Source organism: Zootermopsis nevadensis, unplaced genomic scaffold (genome assembly GCF_977971745.1).
Source record: "Zootermopsis nevadensis isolate Lab colony 2312 unplaced genomic scaffold, Znev_1.0 Znev_ptg000008l, whole genome shotgun sequence".
NCBI classification, from domain to species: Eukaryota; Metazoa; Arthropoda; class Insecta; order Blattodea; family Termopsidae; genus Zootermopsis; species Zootermopsis nevadensis.
This window is the reverse complement of record NW_028259140.1, coordinates 10,826,024-10,848,010: the sequence shown is the minus strand read 5'-3', so window position 1 is coordinate 10,848,010 and position 21,987 is coordinate 10,826,024. Positions and strand designations below refer to the sequence as shown.

Sequence of the window (21,987 nt, the reverse complement as noted above, 5' to 3'; positions counted from 1 at the left end):
TGCTCCCACCCAAAAATGTGAAGCTGTGGGAACCAGAATGGGTTGAACGCCTGTCGATTCGGTGTTGACCTGAGGCATTGACTCCCCCACTCATTGACATGCGCTCAGCACGATGTCCGTGGCCTTGAGGCGACTGAATTGATTACTGATGAACGGCCTCCTGGGAATCATAACGATCACTACCTGACTCCAACGACGTGGACACTCGGATGTCTGAGACGACCATAAACTGAGCGACTGTGTGAAAACTTCTGACGAAGATGTAAGACAACACCAAAGCACCATGCTTGTCGAATACCAGTAAAACAGTTGAACATAGCAGGAAGATGATTTAAAACAACGCGAAATTTAGAATATTATATTTCCCGATTAAATGTTTGAGCAAAATAATTATTTACCAAAATATGGCTCGTATTGTTTAACGAAAATGTAAATAGTGGTGTGAGAATAAGACGAATTGGAGAGTTGCAATCCGTTATAACTCTTATCGATAACCTGTTTACAACAAAACTATAAGTCGGTTTATTAATCCGTAAACGTCATCAGAATATTTCCTTGTGTTACCTAATCCGAATGCTCGTCATCGTCGTCACAAAATTCGATATGGAATGTTTAATTAATTCGTACTTAACGTAACTTTTTAATCGAATATTGACGGCATTGGATGCGTCATAAATTATGCTAAATGGGCAGTGCAGTGTGGTAAAAGAAGACCAACGTTTAAAAGGTGTTTGCTGCCTCCGTCATCAGGGTGATAAATAAGCTGCTAGTGGTTTTCTTCCATCAGATGCATGGCGCAACAACATAAGAGTGCAATTTCTACGTCGAATACTAGGAATATAACTGGTAACTTTTCACCCGATTAAATATTATGTGACTCTGCAAGTAGAATATATTTCTGATCGTTTTCCAAGTTCACCCTAACACTCTTGTTGCATACAAAGCCTGGAATAAGATGCATTTCTTATGAGGTCAGTAATTTTGTCTTTCGGATATTTCATTTCTTATTTCCTGGAAGTTAGACATGTTTCACGTTTTACATTTTTAACACTGTCCTCTTATATTTTGTGTGATCCGAATCCCTTTGCTGCAAAAACTTTGTCTCTCTGTACGCTGAAAAATAGTTACCTGGTATCAGAAAACATGTCTTCTTAATGTTGTCAGTATTTGGCAGTAACTGTCGCTCAGAGTAAATGTTTAGCTTAACGAAGAACGTCACACTTGTAAAGACTTATATCGCGTCGTGTTCATGAACACTTGGAGAGATGCGAGCAAAACGTAACTATAGAAATTAACCTGACATTGAACGATTACGCAATCAAAATCAGTGTCAAGCATTTTGATTATGATTGAATTTCTATACGATAGTCTTAGAGAAAATGTGGACATTTTTTTTTAATTAATTGTCTTAATTTGTATAACCTTTTGGCTCGTGATTCATTAAGGATGAATGTGGTTCTGGCCCTGGAAGAAATCCAGAACCTCTGAGTTAAATTGGGTAAGTTAATAAACAAAAAGTCGTGGATTATCTATTCAGGATTTTCGGAAGCGTCAGTTAGCCCGCCCAAGTAGCTTTTCATGTCGCTGTTGTACAATATCTTCACTCTCCACAATTAGGAAACATCGCATAGTCACTGTGTCTGCTTCTGGTTATCTCAGCGACCCAAGGAGACACGTTTTGTTACCACTGATCAGCTAAGAAACATATGATATTTTTATAAAGCCAGCTCTATCTCCAGGGGGTAGCATGTTCAGTAACTTAGAAGAACAATATTTATGGAAGAAGGGTTGATTTAATAGTAGTGGGAATGCAGGGAGGGAGGGTGGAGTTGGTCGGGGTAGGTTTGAAATATGGCAGTACAAGTCTCAGCAGGTCTGCGGGTATTCGCAAAGGAATGCGGGGTGTTGGGGACTTGTGGAGGCTGCTCGCACACTGCGGACCGCGGACCCGGTTGCACTATCCTCTTCACAATCTGTTTCTTTATCATCTGCCTTTTTGGGTCACGTTGTCATCTGATGAGTCATTGAAATTGGATTTACATAGGCTGTAGCTTGCAAGGGGAAGGTATAGGATAGACTGAATGTCATGTTTAATGGTGTAAAAGCAGTTCTAAATCTCGAAAAGGTACAATGTTTTTAAAAAATGTTTCGGTCAAGAATATACGGTGTGTTCGAAAATGACTTCTGAATGATTTATGAGCTAATGTGCTTGTTGGTAACTTTGAAAAAATATGATAATGAATAGTTAGAGTAGCTGTTCATAGTCCGCTCAGATAAATGTTTCTGTACGTCAGATCAGTGACTGGCGGATTTTTTGAGTACTGCAGTCGCTACTCAAAGATCTGCAACGGGGTTCTGAGACCACTCCATAGTTATTTCTCTTCTGTACATCTTGGTCTTGGTGAATCGTGTTGCTTACATGACCCCATAGAAATAAATTTGAGTTTTAGATCAGGTAACATAGGTGGCCATGAATATTGCTGTCTTCTCATAATTCGTTCAGATTTGAATTTATAGGGCCAATTTTTATCTTGTCAATCCCCTGAACACGTCGTATTCGTTTGATCCAGCCTTTTTCAAACACCCTGTATATACAAACTGGAAATGAGTAAGTTATTAAAATAGTTTAAAATTATATCAACATAATGCTTACTAGACGCGATCTACAAACCGATCTCTACTAAGAACATCTCTGTATTGTGATGTGTTGTGATGGGGTGAAACTATTTTTCTGGGTCCTTCACTGGTCTTTTGTCGATTCTCAAGATGGTACATGAATGAATATGGAGCAGTGATGGAATATTGTCAGAGGAAATGGAATGTCTAGGAGAAAAGCCAGTCCTCTTGACAATTCTTCCACCATAAATCTAACGTAGACTGACCTGGGCGCATAATTGGCCCGCCGATGTCACAAACTGGCCACCGTACGTTAAGGGACAGCTAAGACGAACCTCGAGGACCAAATTTTTATCAGCAGAGTGCAGATGGTTTCACAGACTGACAGATAAAATCGACATGCAGAATTGTGTGTTTATTCCGCCTCTAATCCTCCATATATTTATTGACGGTCTTGAGGGGTGGAAAATCCTACAGTCACGTGCCTGAGTGCAGCAGAACTGAGAACTAGCTAACCGGAAACAGACCAACCGCGGCCGAGTAAATATCACGTGACTCATGAACTGTGTGTTCACTTCGTAATTATGTGCCTACTTTTTACTGAAAGGACACCCACAGTCTGAATGTGGGTCGTAGATGAAACCCCAGCTAAAGCTTGGGATTTTAATAATCTATTGGAGGGCTAAATCTGTCACTGCTTCATGTATCAGGATGAACTAGTATGTAGATACAGAAGTAAGATAAATGACAGAAAAATATCGAGATATTTTGAAAGAAAGGACGGCCCCAGTACCATAAATTTCATAAGTACTGTCTTGGGACTGAATCCGCGCACTGAGACTTTCAGATCACCTGTCATTAAGTTCTTAATTGATCTATTTCATTAACTTCAGTCACTGCGAAAGATTCTCTTTATGATCTATGATATTTGTTGTGAAGAGCAGTATAAGAAATTACATTGTTGCTATTATTATTGTTGTAAATGACGATTTGAAAATAACTTATGCTCGGAGGATGCGATTGTAGCGTGTTTTAAACACTTATCTTGATAAGATTATTTGTTTCATAAACCTTAGGACGCTGTATCAGCTGTAGAGGTTGTGACGTAGGTATCCAAGATATAACAGAAATGAATGAGTCAGGTGCGGACCAGTGCTGCGTTCTGATGATTTTATTCACGAGTTAACGATCTTAAAAATACGTGCAATGTTTTCATTTTAATACTAAAGGGAACTGCTATAGAAAATATAAAATTCCGCTTGTACGGAATTGACGAGGGTAATTAAAGTGTATTTAAAGGAAACACGTAAAGTTAATGTTGGGAAAATATATTCGTAATGCATTTCTCTGTTGCCTTTTAAGGTCGCTTTGGAGTACGATATTAAATTACTCGAGATTGCAATTAGAAAGGACAAGTCTGATTGTCGTCTTCTTTTGTGGTAATTCAATGCTCTAGAACATAAATGCCATGAAGTACGGATGCAAGGGTTAAATGCATTTCAGGTTTGTGTAAGGATAAAACCTGAAAGCTAATAAAATGAAACAGTCACAACAAGATGTGACAAAGATTACATCTGAGTACAAATTCTTGTTTAGTCACTCGAACGTAGGACAAAATTATAAAATAATCATGAAGTAACAAAAATCTTGTAAAATGCGCGGAAGTTCAAATATTTGGGAATAAACTAAATTAACATTACATTCAGTAATACATTACGATTAGATAAACTGGGGAATAGAATAGGTGTCCACAGTGGCCACACGGTCTGAGGCGTGGGCCTTGTGCCGCTTGGTCGCTGGGATCGTGGGTTCGAATCCCACTCAAGCCATGGATGTCTGTGTTGTGCTGTCCTGTGTACAGGTAGAGGCCTCGCGACTGGCCGATCCCTCGTCGAAGGAGTCCTACCGAATGTCTATAGATCAAAGCCAACGAAAGTTGTGGACCCGCAGTGCTCAGGCACTTGAAGAAGGAGTCGTTCCCAGTATCCCAGAGGAATAGAATATTGCTGTCTTCTGAGTTGTTGCGCCGTGTAGTCTGGTAGATTTCCGCCAACGTTTCAGAGGTCATACTGCCTCCATCATCAGGGCGCAACAACCCAGAAGACATCAATCTTCAGATACAGGGAATAGTCGCTACTGTTAATTTTAGTATCTTTAATCTTCCAATCTCTTTCCTAAAATATGGGGCAGGCTAAGTATTGAGAATCTAATATTTTCTCAGATAGACAAGAAATCGAAGTTTTATTGCCGTTATCACAGAGCCCTCCAGTGGTCACTCACGAGCCAAATTATTTCAGTCCACACTTATATGTTCGTTCTTTAAGTCCCATCTACATATTATCCGCGCATGCCACATTCCCTGCCAATCTCATCCGCATTGATTTCATAATCCTAATAATTAAGGTAGCTGTCTTAAGTGTTGTTGCGCCGTGCAGTCTGATGGAAATTGACCAAAAGTTGCTACCTCCGTCATGTGGGCGAAGAACTTGTAGGATTTTACTTGAATTTCCTCATCTTTTCTTTCGGACATTTCTCTTAGCTTTGCCTTCCGCTGATTGTGCAAAGATTCCTCCAGCTTCCAGAATCATAACCTACGCCAGTCGGACTTTACTACACCTTCGAAAGACGTCTTTATACAGAATGAGCACAAAAGAAGGTACATTGTCAAAATAATTCAGAAAAGCGCGGAGTACTGAGAACTTTACATCCACACCAGTCGATAGAAAACAGTAATGCGTGTAAAGTTCGTTTTTACTCATACTGTATTATGATGTTGTCTGTCATTCTCTTCAGAAGAGAATCTTAAGGTTCAAAACGACGTCGTAGTTTGTATGAGAGTGGGTTTTTGAATAATACAAATTACAGGAGCTTCAGAACATGGTGGTAATGGATTTTCTCAAATCCTGGATACAAAAACAAATGAGAAGGTTAAGAAAGCTGCGTAATAAGGAGCTTTATAAATTGTATTTCTTACTAAATAATAAAACAGTTATCATGCCAATGAAAGTGAGATTGGCGCGGCATGTAGAACGCACGAGAGAAATGACAAATTTTTACGAAGTTTTACCAGGAAATCATGAGAGGAAGAAACCGTTTTGTAGACCTAGGTGTAGATGGGAGGATAATATTAAAGTTAATTTACAGGAAATATGTTAGACTGTAACCTTCTGACTTAGGATAAATGACCGCAGGTTTCTATGAGTGGAAGAAATTTTTTTTGGCTAGCTGAGCCATTGTCAGCTTTCCAAAACAGGTTTGTATTCTGTGCCTACTTGTACATGTGTGTAGCATTCATGATATCGAGGAAATACAACGGTAAAATCCGTTAGTAGAAAGATTCCCCCTTTTTTTACTAAGGAGTGAGGGAGCAAAAGAAACCTTTAGTTTACTACCGTGATGATAGCACGCATTTCATCAAACCTGTTTGGAGTTTGTAGAGCGCTGAAATACGCTTCACGCTGACCCATTGGATTAGTTGAATCCGAGGAGGGGAATATCTTCTCTTCTCTGAACTTCTCCCCACATCTTAATCAGCACTTCGCTACTTCATTATTTTGTAGTTTTCTTGGGTCCATTAGACGGGTTTGCGTTTCAAATAGGCCACGATCTCTTTTCCGTAACGACATGACAGTGTCTGTACTCAGTTGTATTTTAACATATGCAGGAAAGTTGGGGTAAAGCTAGAAAAGAAACATTGGTATGAACACATCCCGAAGGCAGTTGAGACAAGTCAGGATAACCAAATGACTATTTTGTGGAACCAACAATTCGGAACTGATAGAACCATTTCAAATAATAAACCAGATATTATAATCAGAAACAAAAATGGAATTTGCCTCTTAATTGATATAGCAATATTGACTGATAGGAATGTGATTAAGAAGGAAGCTGAGAAGATCTTGAAATAGAAGGAACTTATCATTGAAATACAGCGAATATGGAAAGTGAAAGCAAAAGTAATCCCAATAATTATAGGAGCAACTGGAACTGTCTCCAAGTCACTTAGAAAATATTTGGCCAACATTCCGGGCGAACACGAAATCAAGGAACTTCAGAAAACTGCCATTTTAGGATCTTCATACATCATTCGAAAGACGCTCTCGTAAAATATGTAGTCATCCCTCACAATAAAACTATATAATACATGTAACACGTATTAAAAACAAAATGTATTTCGGAAATAGCTGCTGCACTATGTACCTCAGGGGCAAGGTTTGTCTCGGGTACACGGAAGTAAATATCTTATAAATTGATGAATAGCTGGAATAATAATAATAATAATAATAATTGTGTTATTATATTGGAATTGCCTTGCTTGTTAAACGTATCATCTCATATAAGCTAGTCAACCTCATAAACTACAAGTGTTTGAGTTCTTTATTTTTTGTTTTATGGCAGTGATGCAAAGTGTGTGATTTGTAAAGCGTGAAAGTTGGTGTGTACTTAGAACCAGAGAACTGGAAAATGTTTGAAACGTGTTTAACAAATCAGAAGTAAACCCCTTCTCCTGCGTAAATAAATACAAGTTTGGTTGCGAGTAAAACTTCCGAAGCCACAGTCTTCGCTACAGCTTAAATTATTATAGACTGAATAATGCCTTTACAGTAAATTGCACGAGTAAGTTATGTATATCCGCGTCTCCACTTCAGTACAAATCAGATTTTTTTAATAATGTTAGTTTATTTTATACATGTGCTTAACTTGTGGTCTGTATTGCAGCCAGCGTGGGTGGTCTGTATTTTCCCACCAAACTTTACAACTCCGTTACCGTGGCAGCACTGGTCTATTTTAACCTCGAATAAGCTAGTGTACGTTTTTATACGAAGAGTGATTAAATGTTAGGAATGCCAATTTCTTTATTTATATTTGATATAAATAATGTTTCGGGGTGAAGATGGCTGTCTTCTGGGTTGTTGAGCCGTCAGGTCGGCAAACTTCTACCAGACTACAAGGCGCTACAACTCAAAAGATAGTCATCTTAATACTTACCACTATGAGAACCTCAAATCTTACGACGTTTCGGGAGTTAGCTGAAATTCCGTCTTTAGGTTAGTGATTGCTATGATACTGACGTGTATTTTTTGTGAATTTTTGTTTTATCTAATTGTGTCAAGATTATTGATGGCGATTGTAATTGACGTCTGTGTCTTTTAAATACTAAGCCAGTACGCTATTAGACCGTAATAATATATCTGTCATTACATTAATAATTGGTTATCACATGTCGAGAGGCGACCTGCAGCCAACTCTGGATACTGTAAGTGGAATAAACTACCTGTTGATCATTTCACGTGGGGGCGGTTTGGGTTCTGTAACAGAGAATTTAGTTACCTTGTTCCTAATTGAAGTAGTAAGTTGATTAATTAATATAGATGGTTGATGGACCACAAGCTGGATATTGCAGAAACTATGCATTGTAAACTTAAAACAGACATATGTAATTAGCAGAGAATTCTGTTACTGACGTCATTGGACGGGCTCTGAGGTGATAGGCCTATTTACATAAACCATTAGACCTATGACCGCCGGCTGCTTAGTGACTCTTTCCATTATGTGGAGAGGATGTCAGTTATTGTTTACATCGGAACTTTATGGACTGTAATTGAAAAGTAATAGCAACTATACTTTCAAACGGAAATTAATTGCATTTGTTTAAGAAGAAATGCCTTATGAAAATTCTTACCTTGGATATTTCAAAACCGCCAGTGCATACTTCTCAAAGAAACGTTTTTTAAAATTCATATTATTACGACTAATTTCTTTAGCATTAATTTTGATATCACTCTACTTATCCTAAATCTGTTTAGTTTTAAGACCCGTTAAGAATATTTTATTTTAAAACTGCAAAAAATAATTTTCGGAACCCATACCTTTAGACTGGCCTGTGGACAACGTTGGTACCAAAATTAAGGTCATCCTGGAAATGAATCAGACGTTTCTGGGTTCAAATATTTATTTTTCAGTAACAGGGCATAGAATCGCTAAAGAGTATATATCAACGTTAATACCAATTCTATTTAATTTAACATAGGATTAATTTTTTGAAATGTGTACATGGCTTAAATAGTTACTTCTATATGAGCTGTAAATTTCGTTTTACACTTTTTAGCTTGCATTCAGTAAATATGTATTATAGATACTGATTTATTTATTTAAATAAACTGTAAGCATGACTTTTCCATGCTTTCAAAAGTAATTCTTCATGAAAATTCGATAACGTGCTCAGTGAAAGGTCACAAAAATACCGTCAGAGATTGTAACACGAAGCACGATTAGAATCGGACACGATGTAACCTCCATGAATAACAACTGCTATTCTTTGCTTATGTCAGGCATGGCGAACCCTTTTAAGGCCGCGTGCCAAAACTTGAGAGGAAAATGCAACATCAGTTTTGCGTTCCCACAACGAACAGTAGGAAGGTTTTATAATTTTCTTTTTTGATCTCGTAGTTTATACAAAGTAAATTACAAGTTAATTAGGAACAAGCCACTAATTCTTAACTGCTAATGCTATTACGTCAGATTCATGATAGATTTTCCTCAAATTCACACAGACTTTTATGTTATTAGAAAGTCCAATTCTGAAGTACGATTAACATAAATATGTCCACTAGTGTAAGTAAATAGTAGATGGAAGATTGTTGTGCATATTATTTCGGTGAAGAAATTTTTAGGGTAGTTTTCGTTTTACTCGAAGTAGGCAATTTGATGAGTTTTCCGGACTTGTTCCCTTTCACAAACCGAACTAAGTCGGTTGATCGAGCTGAAAATGTTATGTACGTGCTCTCATGGAAACAAACGGGAAAATAAAAACAAAAATTAAATCCAATCTTATTTGCTCCTGGAAGTTCTGCTTTGTTTTGAATCCTGGGCAGATCTTTGACATGTTAGAAAATAATATTTGGGAAGTCTTCAAATTTTCTTGAGGTTAATCATTGTTTATTGTTGTTAAGGCGGGAAAGTATGCCTGTGGAACTGTGGCTGCTAATATGTTTATTGTCCAACCCCTATATTATCGTTTCTCAACCTATGGTACGCATACCACTGGTGGAACGTGAGTCAATGTTGAGTGGTACGCGAACTAAGTAAGAAAATCAAAATATAATATTAACATAAATAATTTTTCCCTGAATTCATCTGGTTAGTGGTACATTTAGTGTGTTAAATTAGAATTAGTGGTATTCTAGCGAAAAAGGGTGGCAACCCCTGCCCTAGATGATGCATTAGTCAATACAGAGTATCCGTAGATTGATATTAAAAGACGAAAACCGCTCACATATACTGCCCTGGGCACGAACTGAGGCTTCTGCTGTGAGAAGCCCGTAACAAACCCGCACTTGCCTCAGGAATTTATCGTCAGTTACCGTGCTAGGCAATACATTAATTAATATTGTAATTTCACTAATAATTTCGATGAAGTTGCAATGAATTTTGTACTAAAATTGGTTATTCTCAGCGCACTGACGTGCTTTGTGTTGATCTTTGCTTTCCAGCGAACCAAGTAAAACAGCCTTCCTTTAATATCAATTTCACTATATTTTTTCATTCTTCTACCGTCCAAATTTACTTTTCTTATATTCAAAAGTGTTCCATATAAAACTTGTCTAGAAGTTATGAAGTTCTTTTGTACCAAATTTTACAATTCTTTTTGTAACATTTAAAATTTTCGTTGTGGACTTCGTCCATTCTCTAAATTATAAAAAAGATATTTTTTTGGAAACGGAGTTCTGCTACCGGCTTCAGGTATAAAAGTGGGTAAGAGGGCAGAACGCCTATATATTGGGCCCCCTGGTTGAGTTGGCCTCAGATGAGGACCAGGTCCAGTTCTTATAATCACGTAATTTAGGCAATGGGTTAGTCCTAAAGAACTATTTCACATATTAAAACGCACCATCGTCAGGAAACTTCAGACTTTGCCTATCTGTGATGATTCTTTGGTTTCCATTGCCGAACTCAAAAGATAATTACGATTTCTCTCTTTGCCATGTTATTTCCCACAGGCCTACCAATACCCCAATCACCACACAAAGTTTCATTCCCTTAAACATTTTTCACTCGTACATTTTCTAAGAGATCTCGATTTAATTCGTAAACGATACCGTCGTATTATGAACCTCGAGCGATATCTTCTGTAGAAGTAATTTCATGACTTTAGGCGCATAGTGTGAGATGTTGGCGGAATACGACGCGAGGTAGATTCATCCTATACACGAACGATGACGCATTGTCGTCAGGGTGTATTATTTGACTGACTGTGTCTTGTGAGAATAATTGAAAGAATAAATGGACGTTTCATAATTGAAACAATAATATTAACGTGAGATATTAGTAAATATTTCGTTATCTGTAATTATGGAAACTGAGATAAAGTTAAAACAAACAATCATATATCAGATTGATTTTCATGAGCCGAAATATTAAAATCTGAATTATTTCGACAGAACAAAACACGAGATTATACGAAAGATTTTTCTTGTGACACCTATTTAGTGAACGAGTAAAGATTAATATGGAATCCTGTTACATAAGTTAGTTCAGTATCATTCAGTTACTTCTCCTCATAAATAAATACTGGGTAGTATTAGAGGTTTTCACGGCGATGATTACAAAATTGGCTGTTTTCTTGGCTGTATGACCTTATAATCAACAACCCAAAGACATTCATCTAAGTACCGTGTTGTAACTGCGTATGGGAGCGTGGAATTAAGATGCCAGACAACGAGACCAAAGATGAGTGGTCAGCTCTGTCACCCGGGAAATATCCTCCGAGCCCATTTAAGAGGCGACTGGGAAGGCCCAAAGCCCGAAGGAATGTGGTGATGAAGAGAGAAAATTCCTTGCCCTGTAGGTCGTTAAGTCTGTAGGCGTTTACAGACGTTTCAGCGGCCCTTGCTGCTTCCATCATCAGGGCGAAGATGGAGGTAGCTAGGATCTGTGAAATGTTGGTTACCTTCTACCAGATTACACGGCGGTACAACCCAGAAGACAGCCATCTTATGACCGAAATCTCACATGTCCTTATATACTTCTCCCATTCATAAATTTTCAGTCGTATCGACTAGTAAATAATATTAGTAAAATTTTCTTATTCGGCAAATAAAACATTATTTGGCTGTAATAACTGTGATAAATTCATACAAGCAGTTGAGTGATTTTCCAGTCTTAGAAAAACGTTCCCCCGGCCGATTGGATGACATTGGCATCGTAATGTAGACTCTAGAACGTCTTCGGAACAAAGTAGAGACCGCGTAATTGTTAGACTACAGATTAATAAATGTTTAGGGAAAGTTTATAAGTGTTTTAAATGGACCAGACGGCATGACAGCGAGATATTTATTTGATGTCCTTACCGACAAATAAGGTAAATGTTGGGGTTGCCAAGAATTTTCGTAGTTAGCCATGACAAGTCAATAACATAAATATAATATCTGCATTTTGGAATTTTAAAAGTAGGTGAAACAGTACAGGCACAATTTCATTTGTCAACTTTTTAAGTAGCTACCAGTTAATAGTAAGTTTTTTATTTAATAATGTTGATTTTACATTTGTTACATTTCAAAATCTGTAATGAACATTTTACATTTTTTTTTTGTAAATGTGTAAATAAACAACAGAAGTGTTGAAGCCTTCTTATCATATTTAACCAATTTGGAAACTTGACTACAAATGTGTGTTTTTTTAGTAGATTCTCTTGAAAGAACACATTATATAAAGAAAGAGCTTCTAGTAATTTCCCTTAACAGCAGTTGTATAGTCCTTGAAATGAACCGAAAGGCGGCGAGTAGAGAAAAAATTATAAATGGTCTGATCTTAGCCCAAATTAGGATGTAACTTGTGTAAGACGGACCAGTGTTTGCTCCCCACCCCGACTGACCGATGAACGTCCTTTGCTTTTCCAGACTGCGATCGAGTGAGCGAGAGAGCCTGAGCGGTGGGAGGAGTCAACAGAACCTGGTTTTTTTTCTCTCCGTTTCCCCACCCCACACATTTTTCATTTCCCCTCCGGCGAGTTTGTGCCATACCCACAGTACGAACTGCCTCGGCTCATCAGTTGGTCGCCGTTACCTGAGACTGGCAGAGGCGGTGAGCGTGTCGTCACTCGTTCTCCTTGTCACAAAACTAAAGCTGGTACGTGGTCTGTGATGTTGTTTGATTGACTGCATTTCGATCTGTGTTCTTGTTTATGAAATGTGTGTGTGAAGTGTCGAAGTGTAAGTTGACCCGGAAGAGTGGAAGCCAGCGATTGTGACGTGCTGCACTGGGTTCGGTTTCCGGCTATGAAAAGTTCAGAAAGGATGTTCCTTATTTAAATTGCCGACATCACAAGTGAAGAAGTAGAAGCGAGAAAAAAGTCGTTAGCATATTTCTGTATGTGAAAGGAGAAACTTGTTCTTCATTTGTTTAAATTATTTCAGTAAACAAAAGAAGTGAGGGACTTGTCCTAAACAAACACATCCAACGCGCAGAGAAAAAAGAAGGCCTTGTTCCGAAGTAAACTTGAGATCGTAAAACAAAATCTTGGAGAACAAGCACGGCTTGTGTCAACACTGTATTTCTTAACAAGAACAGTGATGCGACATTGTTTAAACATGACTGGTGCTGCCACTATAGGATGACAATGTAACGACAGCCTTGAAATTGTTTGTAACATGAGTGTCGTGGTGTACGGACAGAACTGAGGATGAACAAGTGAACTAACGCAACAATGTGCGAGCAACAGTTGGTGACAGACGACGTCAATAACAAGCGACGGCGTAACAAGGCGCACCACCTCGTTATGCTAACATCTTGGAACAACAATCAGTTTTCGACGTCTCAGGTCGGGAGGACTTCTCCATACAGGACATTGTGTCTGTTGACTGCAGGGCTGGCTTTTATTCTGGGACTAGTGGTCGGGGTGATGATCCCGCTGTATGTGCTGCCCCGAGGGGCGGCGTCCTCTCCCGCCCTGCGACGGTACTTAACGCGACTGAATGCGAACACCAGTAGTGACAATCGAGTGTTCCTTGATCAGGCCACACCGCGAAGGACCAACTACACGAAGGCCGCCACCGAATTCCCTAGCGTCTCTTTCGTAATGAATTCTGCTCCGCCTGTCGTGGACTTTAGGCCGAAAGTTCCTCAAGAACCTGGGTTCGAAGTGGGGGAAGACGCAGGTGGATTGCTGCAGGGGGGCGTGTACTGGGGACATCAGGTGGAGGATTCCATGCCGACGGGGTTTGCAGAATCTGAAGCCGAGTCGTGGCGTCGCTTCGCTCGGAAGACACCGGTCGTCAAGGTGGAGGAAGGCTGTGGCAGGATGCAGAATAGACTACTGACTTTCCAGGACGGTACGAGGTCCTGCTGCAGATATCGGCAAAACACAGACCAGATCCAGGGGGAGCTATTCAGTTTCTATCTCGGACGACTCTTGGGTCTCAGGAACCTTGCACCCTCTTCCCTAGCTTTGGTCCGGCTCCGAGATCCTTTGTGGTCGCGAGTTCGACCCCAGTTGTCATTAGCGCAGTGGAGCGAGGAGCGGGCAGTTGTTCTTACCCGATTCGTCCCGTCCCTCGAACCAGCCCACATCCCTTCCTCCCTTAGGACCTCTACCAGACGTTTACATCCTCCGGACATCAGGGGTGAATCTACGCCCGACATGGTGGAACTTGCGCAGTGGTCGGACCTCATAGTGTTCGACTACCTGACAGCCAACCTGGACCGCGTCGTCAACAACTTGTACAACCTACAGTGGAACCCGGCCATGATGGATGCACCCGCACATAACCTCGCCCGGGAACCGCACTCAGGTCTGTTGGTGTTCTTCGACAATGAGAGCGGGCTGTTGCACGGTTACAGATTGCTCAGCAAGTACGAACACTACCACGGCGCGCTGCTGGAGGCGCTCTGCGTGTTCAGGAGATCCACTTCGGACGCCATCAAACGGCTTCATAGGGACAAGAACGTGGGACAGTTACTGCAGGCGAGGTTCGACTCCTCGGACCCCGAGTTCCGGGACTTTCTGCCCAGCCTGCCAGATAAAAGTATCAAGATCTTAAACGAGAGAATAGACAGGGTGTACGACCAGATCACACATTGCGAACGGCAGTATTCAGTACAGAAACTGACATAAACAAGTATTGAACCTGTTAACGCTAATTTATTGAGTTCCTCGTTCTGTAACGTTTCGTGGATAGCACGAGATGAATTACGTACCCTGATGTCATGTGCTGTAATCTAGCGACAAGGTGTAGCAGTTCTAGTCATCTGAAATCGTATTACGTGATTGAAACTTTTTGTGACCTTGTGTGTTTGAATTCAGAGATATTGCACAGTATTAATGAGATCGCAGGCAGGAGAGAGAGAATCTGTGTGTGTGTCTGTGGTTGTGTGTACATGCGTATCGAAAATAAAAACAGTGAGGTGGAAAGTGATGTGACTGGAGTCGTAACTCCGATGGCAGAGTCATCTGGAGGTGTAGAAAAGTAAATAGGATACCACTGTGTTTGGTACAAATAAACTAATATAGGCAAACATAACCTTGTTTGAGGTTCGCACACGTTTTCAGAAGAGAAGACAGGAAATTCCAACTCTTTGTTTAAGAAAGTGACGAAGAATAACTAATTTATTGGGCAAATGTTGGTTAACATTCAGCTGTTAAAACATGTGAAGCAAAATCACAAGAATATAAAAGTTGTGAGAATTTTTTTTTTTAAGTTGTCTTTATAGTTTCCCTTTCATGAAAATCGTGAATTAGAAGACGACCGTTGGTCACTATGGAAACACCGATTCCAAATCCTTACTAAATCTGTCTCATTAAAATTACATTAAGCGTTTAAATGTTGTTTTGTTTGAATAATGTTTTAGGTTGCCTATAAAGGTTAAATGTGACCTTTAGAGACCTATAGTTACCTATGCAGGAAAATCTGTGATACGAAATGAAAGCCTGAGTTAGGAAATTACTAAAAATATTTCATGAATATGGAACGCTACTGAATTATGTTCCGATACAGGATTTAAAAAGTTATCAGTTTAGGATTTAAAACAAACTGTGAATTCTGAATGACAGTCTCCTCGAAATGGCCTTGGTTACAGAAATTAATTACCCACACCCAATATTTTCTCGAATTTGCAAATTTTCATTCTTGGTTGAGACGATTGGATGCTATTTTGTTGGTGGGTGTTCGGGTCGAAGAACACTATGAGTTGCCATTAGATCTGAATGAATTACTATTATTAACCAATTAATGCAATTGTTTACACGAATATATTAATATGTAGTTAATATATCGATGAATGAAATTTGACAAGAAGAAAATTAAAGTATTATAAAATTTGTACAGAACAATGTAATTTGAAATACGAGTTTGTCATAAGAGTTTTATCAAAATTTATTTTTATTAAAAAATGAAAATCTAAAGGCCCTAAATTCTTTAAGGGAATTTATCTGAGAGTGAAGACTTCATATTAGCGAGTCGTGAATTACAAAATTAATCGTGATCAAATTGAAAATGTGCATAATATCTACATGTAAATTCTTGATCGAGGAGTGTTAAAATTATTAATTTCCGTAATATCACTAACAGACGGTGACGTAACCTACGGGAAGGTTATTCACATTTATGTTTATTTTCCATTTGAATTTCAATCTTATCTAAATAATGTTTAATAATTCAGTACGTAACGCTATTCCAAAGATAAATTGGTTAAAGCTGTTTAAGGAAATAATCGATGTTTATACTGGGAATCGTATGAATCCTGATTATTAGAACACGTGGTACATATAGTTCCCACTGGGATGTAAAGGGTTTTTGTGATCTATACAGATTAAGGACGGTTAAAAATTAATTCATCCATGAAAATGTAGAAACATTTAATCCAGTTCACATTTTTAAGGTCGCGTGTGGAGAACTTGATGTAAATTATCAATTTGCTTTTTAAATGACGTCAAATGGTATGAGGAATTGATTATCGAGAAAATTTTGTGTGCTGATCGGCTGCAAGTGTTTTGTTGCCATTTAGATTAATGGAAAATGGAGAATCATCTAGAAATTTACTGTCGACAACGTAACTTAAAGTAACTTATTTCCTTTGGTTTATACCGTTTGTGTTGCTTATAAATTGTAAATATTGGGGAAGACTTTTCGTTACCTCGGCGTCGTGTATAATTAAACAAACTAAATTTGCAAATTGTGCTATTTCACCCAGATTTTATGATTTAAGTAGAAATATTGAACACTTAGCAAGTAACTCACAATTTCACTCTTAGCAGCAGTTGGGATGTTGCTAGGACATAGTGATTCTGTAGGTCACAGGCAACACGCTAGCAGTTTTAAATTTTAATAGTATCGTAAAATATCCACACATGCACCGTAAGTCTGTGGGTTGCAAGAAAGTCACAAATTTGACATTGTCGAAACAGTTTTTTTTATTTTTAATTAACATGTACAATAATCTAATTTGTTTGCTTGTACGTTTCGTTTTAAGCAATACAATTACGGCGCTGTAGGCCTGTGAAGTGTTACCGACTAACTAGGTGAAGTTTATACAAAAATTTTGCATTTGCCAGATCCGCTAATACAGCAAAAGTTTTAAACTAATCTTAATTTTAAGCGAGAAGCAGTCGAGTTCCACGTCGGAAAAATTTACTATGGACTTACTACATTAATTTGTTTCCTATTTAGCCACTGTTCTGGATATAGGCCTATACAGGAAGGATAAAATTAGCTTCACGTGGCGATTAAACAGTTGCACAAAAATTTAAGAAGCTGCAGAATAGATAAGACATTTGATAGTGTCATTGTACGTGGGGGGAAATGTTCTGAAAAATAAATTATCCAAATTAATAGATTTAGATTTATAAATTACAAAATCACAAAATCTTGTTTTAAGACATAAAAATACATTAGTTATTGTATTGATTGTGGTATTTCCTAAAGTTGGATGCATTGCATTCCTCTAGAACACAGGAAACACCCACAAGACGACAACATAGCAAACCAAAATCGACATCCTCACCGCCAATAGAATCTCAAGTCTCAGATTTGTTTTTATTTTGTCTGTTGTCAGGACATTTTGGACCTGCAAATCCCCACTCTAACTGAAGCCCTTGTTCGATTTATCGAATTAGGCCGACCTGTCGTATTTAAAACAAAATATTGACTCACCACCCAGTAATTTATTACTGATAATTTCATTTTGTCAGCGTTTTTGTTAGGATATGAAAGGTAGGCTTATTTCTGAAACCATTATATAAAGTTAATATATCGATATATCAAGCTGGTACATAAACCACGTGACATGCTTGTCTCTTAACATTTAAATCACAGTGGTAAATATATGTACCATTTGATTTATCATTTAATAACTACTTTTTGACCACAGATGTTTTATGTGATTCCTATGACTGAATACACAGCAATAATTTCCGAGAAATGCATTGACCAACTGATTTCTCTGATAGAGACACGTAATGTTTCCTTACGAGAAGAAATTAATTTCCTTTACATTCTGTGCCCTTTAGGTTAACGAGCTTTAAAGGGCTAAACCCTAAAAAAAATATAACAGGTATCTGGTTGCTAGTTTACAGTCTTTAGTTAATATTTAAATTCTAAAATCACAATTTTATGCATTTTTGTGAAAATCGATACACTTTATTTGTAAGAACTTGCCCAGAACTGCGATAATCCCTGTATCTTGTCGATTTATTCAGTAACTTCAGATCCATTTTTCTTGTTGTTACTATAAATGTTTCGGAAATGAACAGATAACTAGTGACTGGAGTAGACTTCAAGACAAGGCCCTCTGCCTCGTTGTCTTCTGTGTCGCCATTTTGAGAGTTAAACTAACCAGTTACTGGCACTGAAGGCGAAACTGCAAAATATATTCAAATGATACATCCAGAAAAGAAGCAGTGTACTCTAAATAAAATTCCTAATTATGGCAATTCAACATTTTAAACTTATTTTCTACGTTCAGAGATCTGTATTTATATCGTTTTGTGAAAATTCAGACTACTCATATTGCAGAACTTTATAGACAGTTGGAGTCAGTGTCGCAAAATTCCAAAAACGAAATATGTTGTTACTTGAAACTATCTGAAAATAACTGAAGTGTAAGAACAGTTATTTTATTCTACAAATTTTTACAGTTATTATGCACTCATATTTACGGCTCTAGACTCAATTTGTTAACCGTGATACAGTTCCAACTATCTCGTTTCGTGTGGGGACCGTTATTCTATAACTTGTAAACTGGAAAACTGTACGTAATTCTTGGCGGTCTGTGATGAGCATTTGTTGAACCCAACATTTGTGATTGCTTTTTATAAAACTTTAGTTAACAAAAATCGTGCGTTAATGAGAGAATGTTTAAGTATTGGGCAAACATCCCTAATACAATTAACGTAACTGAAATTTGCGTCATGCAGACCCATGGTCATTGAGTTCATCACAGTTTTATCTCATTATTTAATACGAAATTTTATTTTTTACGTAAAGCACGTTTGTATACACGAATACTATACGTGTAATTAAGAAATTAAAATACGAATAATATGTAATCAGTCTGAATTAGGCGAATTAATATCCCCTTGACATGCCCGATTTCACCAAATTCATGTTGATGAATTGAACAGTGAGGCTGTTCTATCAAATCCAGTTAGGTATTTTATGTGGGATTGACATATCTTCGTTATTCGTGGCATTGAGAAAAGTTCACTCGCTTGATTTGCGTTAAATAACATTTTTATATTTAAAATTATGTATAATATTCTTGTAGATATCTCATTGAGGAAGAGATGGACTGACGTAATTTCACTAAACATTTATAATATTTAAAGGTCTATATGCGTTTCCAAATTTCAATCTACAATTGCACTGACTGTCGAAAGTTTGCATCATTAATTACCACCATTCATATCGTATTAAAAAAAATCAACAGAGGCAAGTTTATTTGAAGTTTTCTCTTGAATGTCGACATTCAAAAGCGTGATGCTGTTTATTGTCGTTCGTTAAACGCTAGTGCCTTATATGGAACATAAAGCGAAGAAAGTCAGAGTTTAATTAGTCTTTAATTTAATTTAATTGGAAATAATACAGTTCAACTGTTATTGTTCTGTGAATTCATTGGGAATACGAATTTTGTACTTCATAATAAGGAGAAAATGTTCACTGACGAAGAGATAATATCGAAGCGAGTTTTCAGATTTTGATGTTGTTATAATTTCGCAGAAGGTGAACTAAATTCGTTGGTGGGAATGGTCGTACTCCAGATACAGTGGTTAAAAAATTAATTATTTTTTTATGTAAGCTACATAATGAACTTAAATTATTACGATTCTTTAAAAATATGGCGTTGTATAAGATTATTACTTACGATCAAGAACCATTATAGATAATACTATTAAAACACTGACATTTAAAACGCCTTAGTCACGCGTTTACATACAACCATAACATCACTACCCCCCAAAAAAAACAGCAACATATTTTATTTACTTAACGAGTGGGAAGATATAATACATTTTTCCACTGATAATAAAGATCTGAGGAAAATCTGATCTTTCGATGTTTCTCGTTTAAAATACAGACTGTATACTGAAATGGAAGGGGGCAATGATTGCTGGTATATTGTGCCCTTAAAGCGGCGAAGGAAGTTTAATAAAAGATTTTATTGAATTGTAATTATACTGACCTGCTTAAAGAAAGAAAACTCTAAATTTTGTCTGGAGTATAATTATGAGTTTCATATGATTCTCAGAGTAAACAGAGATAATTTCAGTTGATCTTTGTAATGGATGTACATGATAAACGTAGCATTTGTCGGGCCATTCAGCTAAAATTACGTTCATTTGCTTGTTATGAATATATTTATTTTTTAAAAAAGTATCTGTAACAATAAATTCATAATTGACTCTTAATTGGCCTTTGCTATCAGTCCTGTATTGTTTTGATAAACTGGTACGTTGAAATATTTATGGACTTCGCCCTGAAAATTGATCAGATCTGCGTTCATATGGAAATCACACGTATTTGTTAGTTTGTAATCTCATGATGGCTCAGTCCGATTTGGGGCTGAACCTTAACCCCTTCACCTGCTGTTGGTTTCCAGAGTCTTCTTAAATCTTGCAGTGTCGTGTCTATAACTGGTTTCCTCGTTCCGTGTACGCATTAATTACAGCAGGCTTGCCATAAACATCAGCTACGCTGTATAAATGCAAACTTTTCATAAATGGAGCTAAGCAATTACAATAAGACTTTTACGTTCCACAAAATTTCAGCGTAACTACAAGAATACTGCTATTGTGAGGTATCTGTTAGTAAATAATTGTTCTATATTTAACACTATCTTCCATTCACTGTGACTGTGGGCACAGCACAAACAGCGGCAGAATGCTGCCTTCCTATTGGACGCGAGGTGGACGGCTTCCCTGAAATACAGTTCTCACGATGTCTGTTTCTTAAAGCAGAACATATCAATCAAGAAATCAGTAAAGCGACAAAATACGCAAGTAATAGTACATTTTCAAATGTGTAAGTCTGTTGGAGTCTGTTATAATAGTTAGTGAATATTATACGCCAAAGTGATATTACGAATTTCGTAGCTCTTTATTGCTAAGATAAGCTTTTTTTTAAATAGCTGTTTGACTTTTTCGCATTAGTGACTATATCCTCTTTATGGTCATCGTGTAAGTTCATATTTTACTGACAAAGAAAAAAGTGAATTGTCTGGATTTCTACCTTTCAAAATAACGCCAGTCTATGTTACTTTAAAAACAAAATTAGGCAGACGTACTTTTACGAACACACATTGTACTCTTTCCTCGCCACTATAATTTTCCATCTTCTTTTCCACAATTCACAAGCGCTCTCAGCGGCAATGTGAAGAACTACAACAAACAAACGAAACTTGATGTTACGCTCTACAGATATCTGCTGATATCAGCAAATTTTGGCTACAGGTAACACGGTTACAGTTCTCCAAAGGTGTGCAGCTACTTTTGACTTACCCTGTACATACTAAATACAAATATAATACATTGCACTTTTTGTGCTAGCGACAGAGAACAACATTTCATTGGATACAGTAATATCTAAAACGTTCTGACGCATTCATTTCTTAAATTTAGTCTTAACCCCGACCACTAGTCCCATATGCATTAAATATTAACCACGTCACAAATTCGTCTTTATCTATGATAACATATTATAATCAACGATAGAAGGCAAATATATGCATTTTAGAACCATAGATTCCCTATAGATGGCAGATAAATTGTAGCGTTCCTCAAGCGATTTTTGAATCGATGAGTTTTGTTGCGCCAGATAGTCTGCTTAGAATTTATCAGCGTTTCAGAGGTGTCTGCTGACCCCTTCATCAGGGCGAGGACCT

At 37.6% G+C, this 21,987-nt stretch overlaps 1 protein-coding gene across 2 annotated transcripts in view; it reads left to right on the top strand.

The window, feature by feature from the left end:
- Positions 1–15,298, top strand: part of fj (four-jointed box kinase) — a 220,090-nt gene extending 204,792 nt beyond the window's left edge. For both annotated transcript variants that reach the window (XM_087345084.1, XM_087345083.1), the window contains exon 4: positions 12,516–15,298. In XM_087345084.1, the coding sequence (XP_087201210.1) occupies positions 13,322–14,728 (1,407 nt within the window). In that variant the 5' untranslated portion in view covers positions 12,516–13,321 and the 3' untranslated portion in view covers positions 14,729–15,298. The remainder of the gene's footprint in view (positions 1–12,515) is intronic.
- Positions 15,299–21,987: the final 6,689 nt, after the last annotated feature.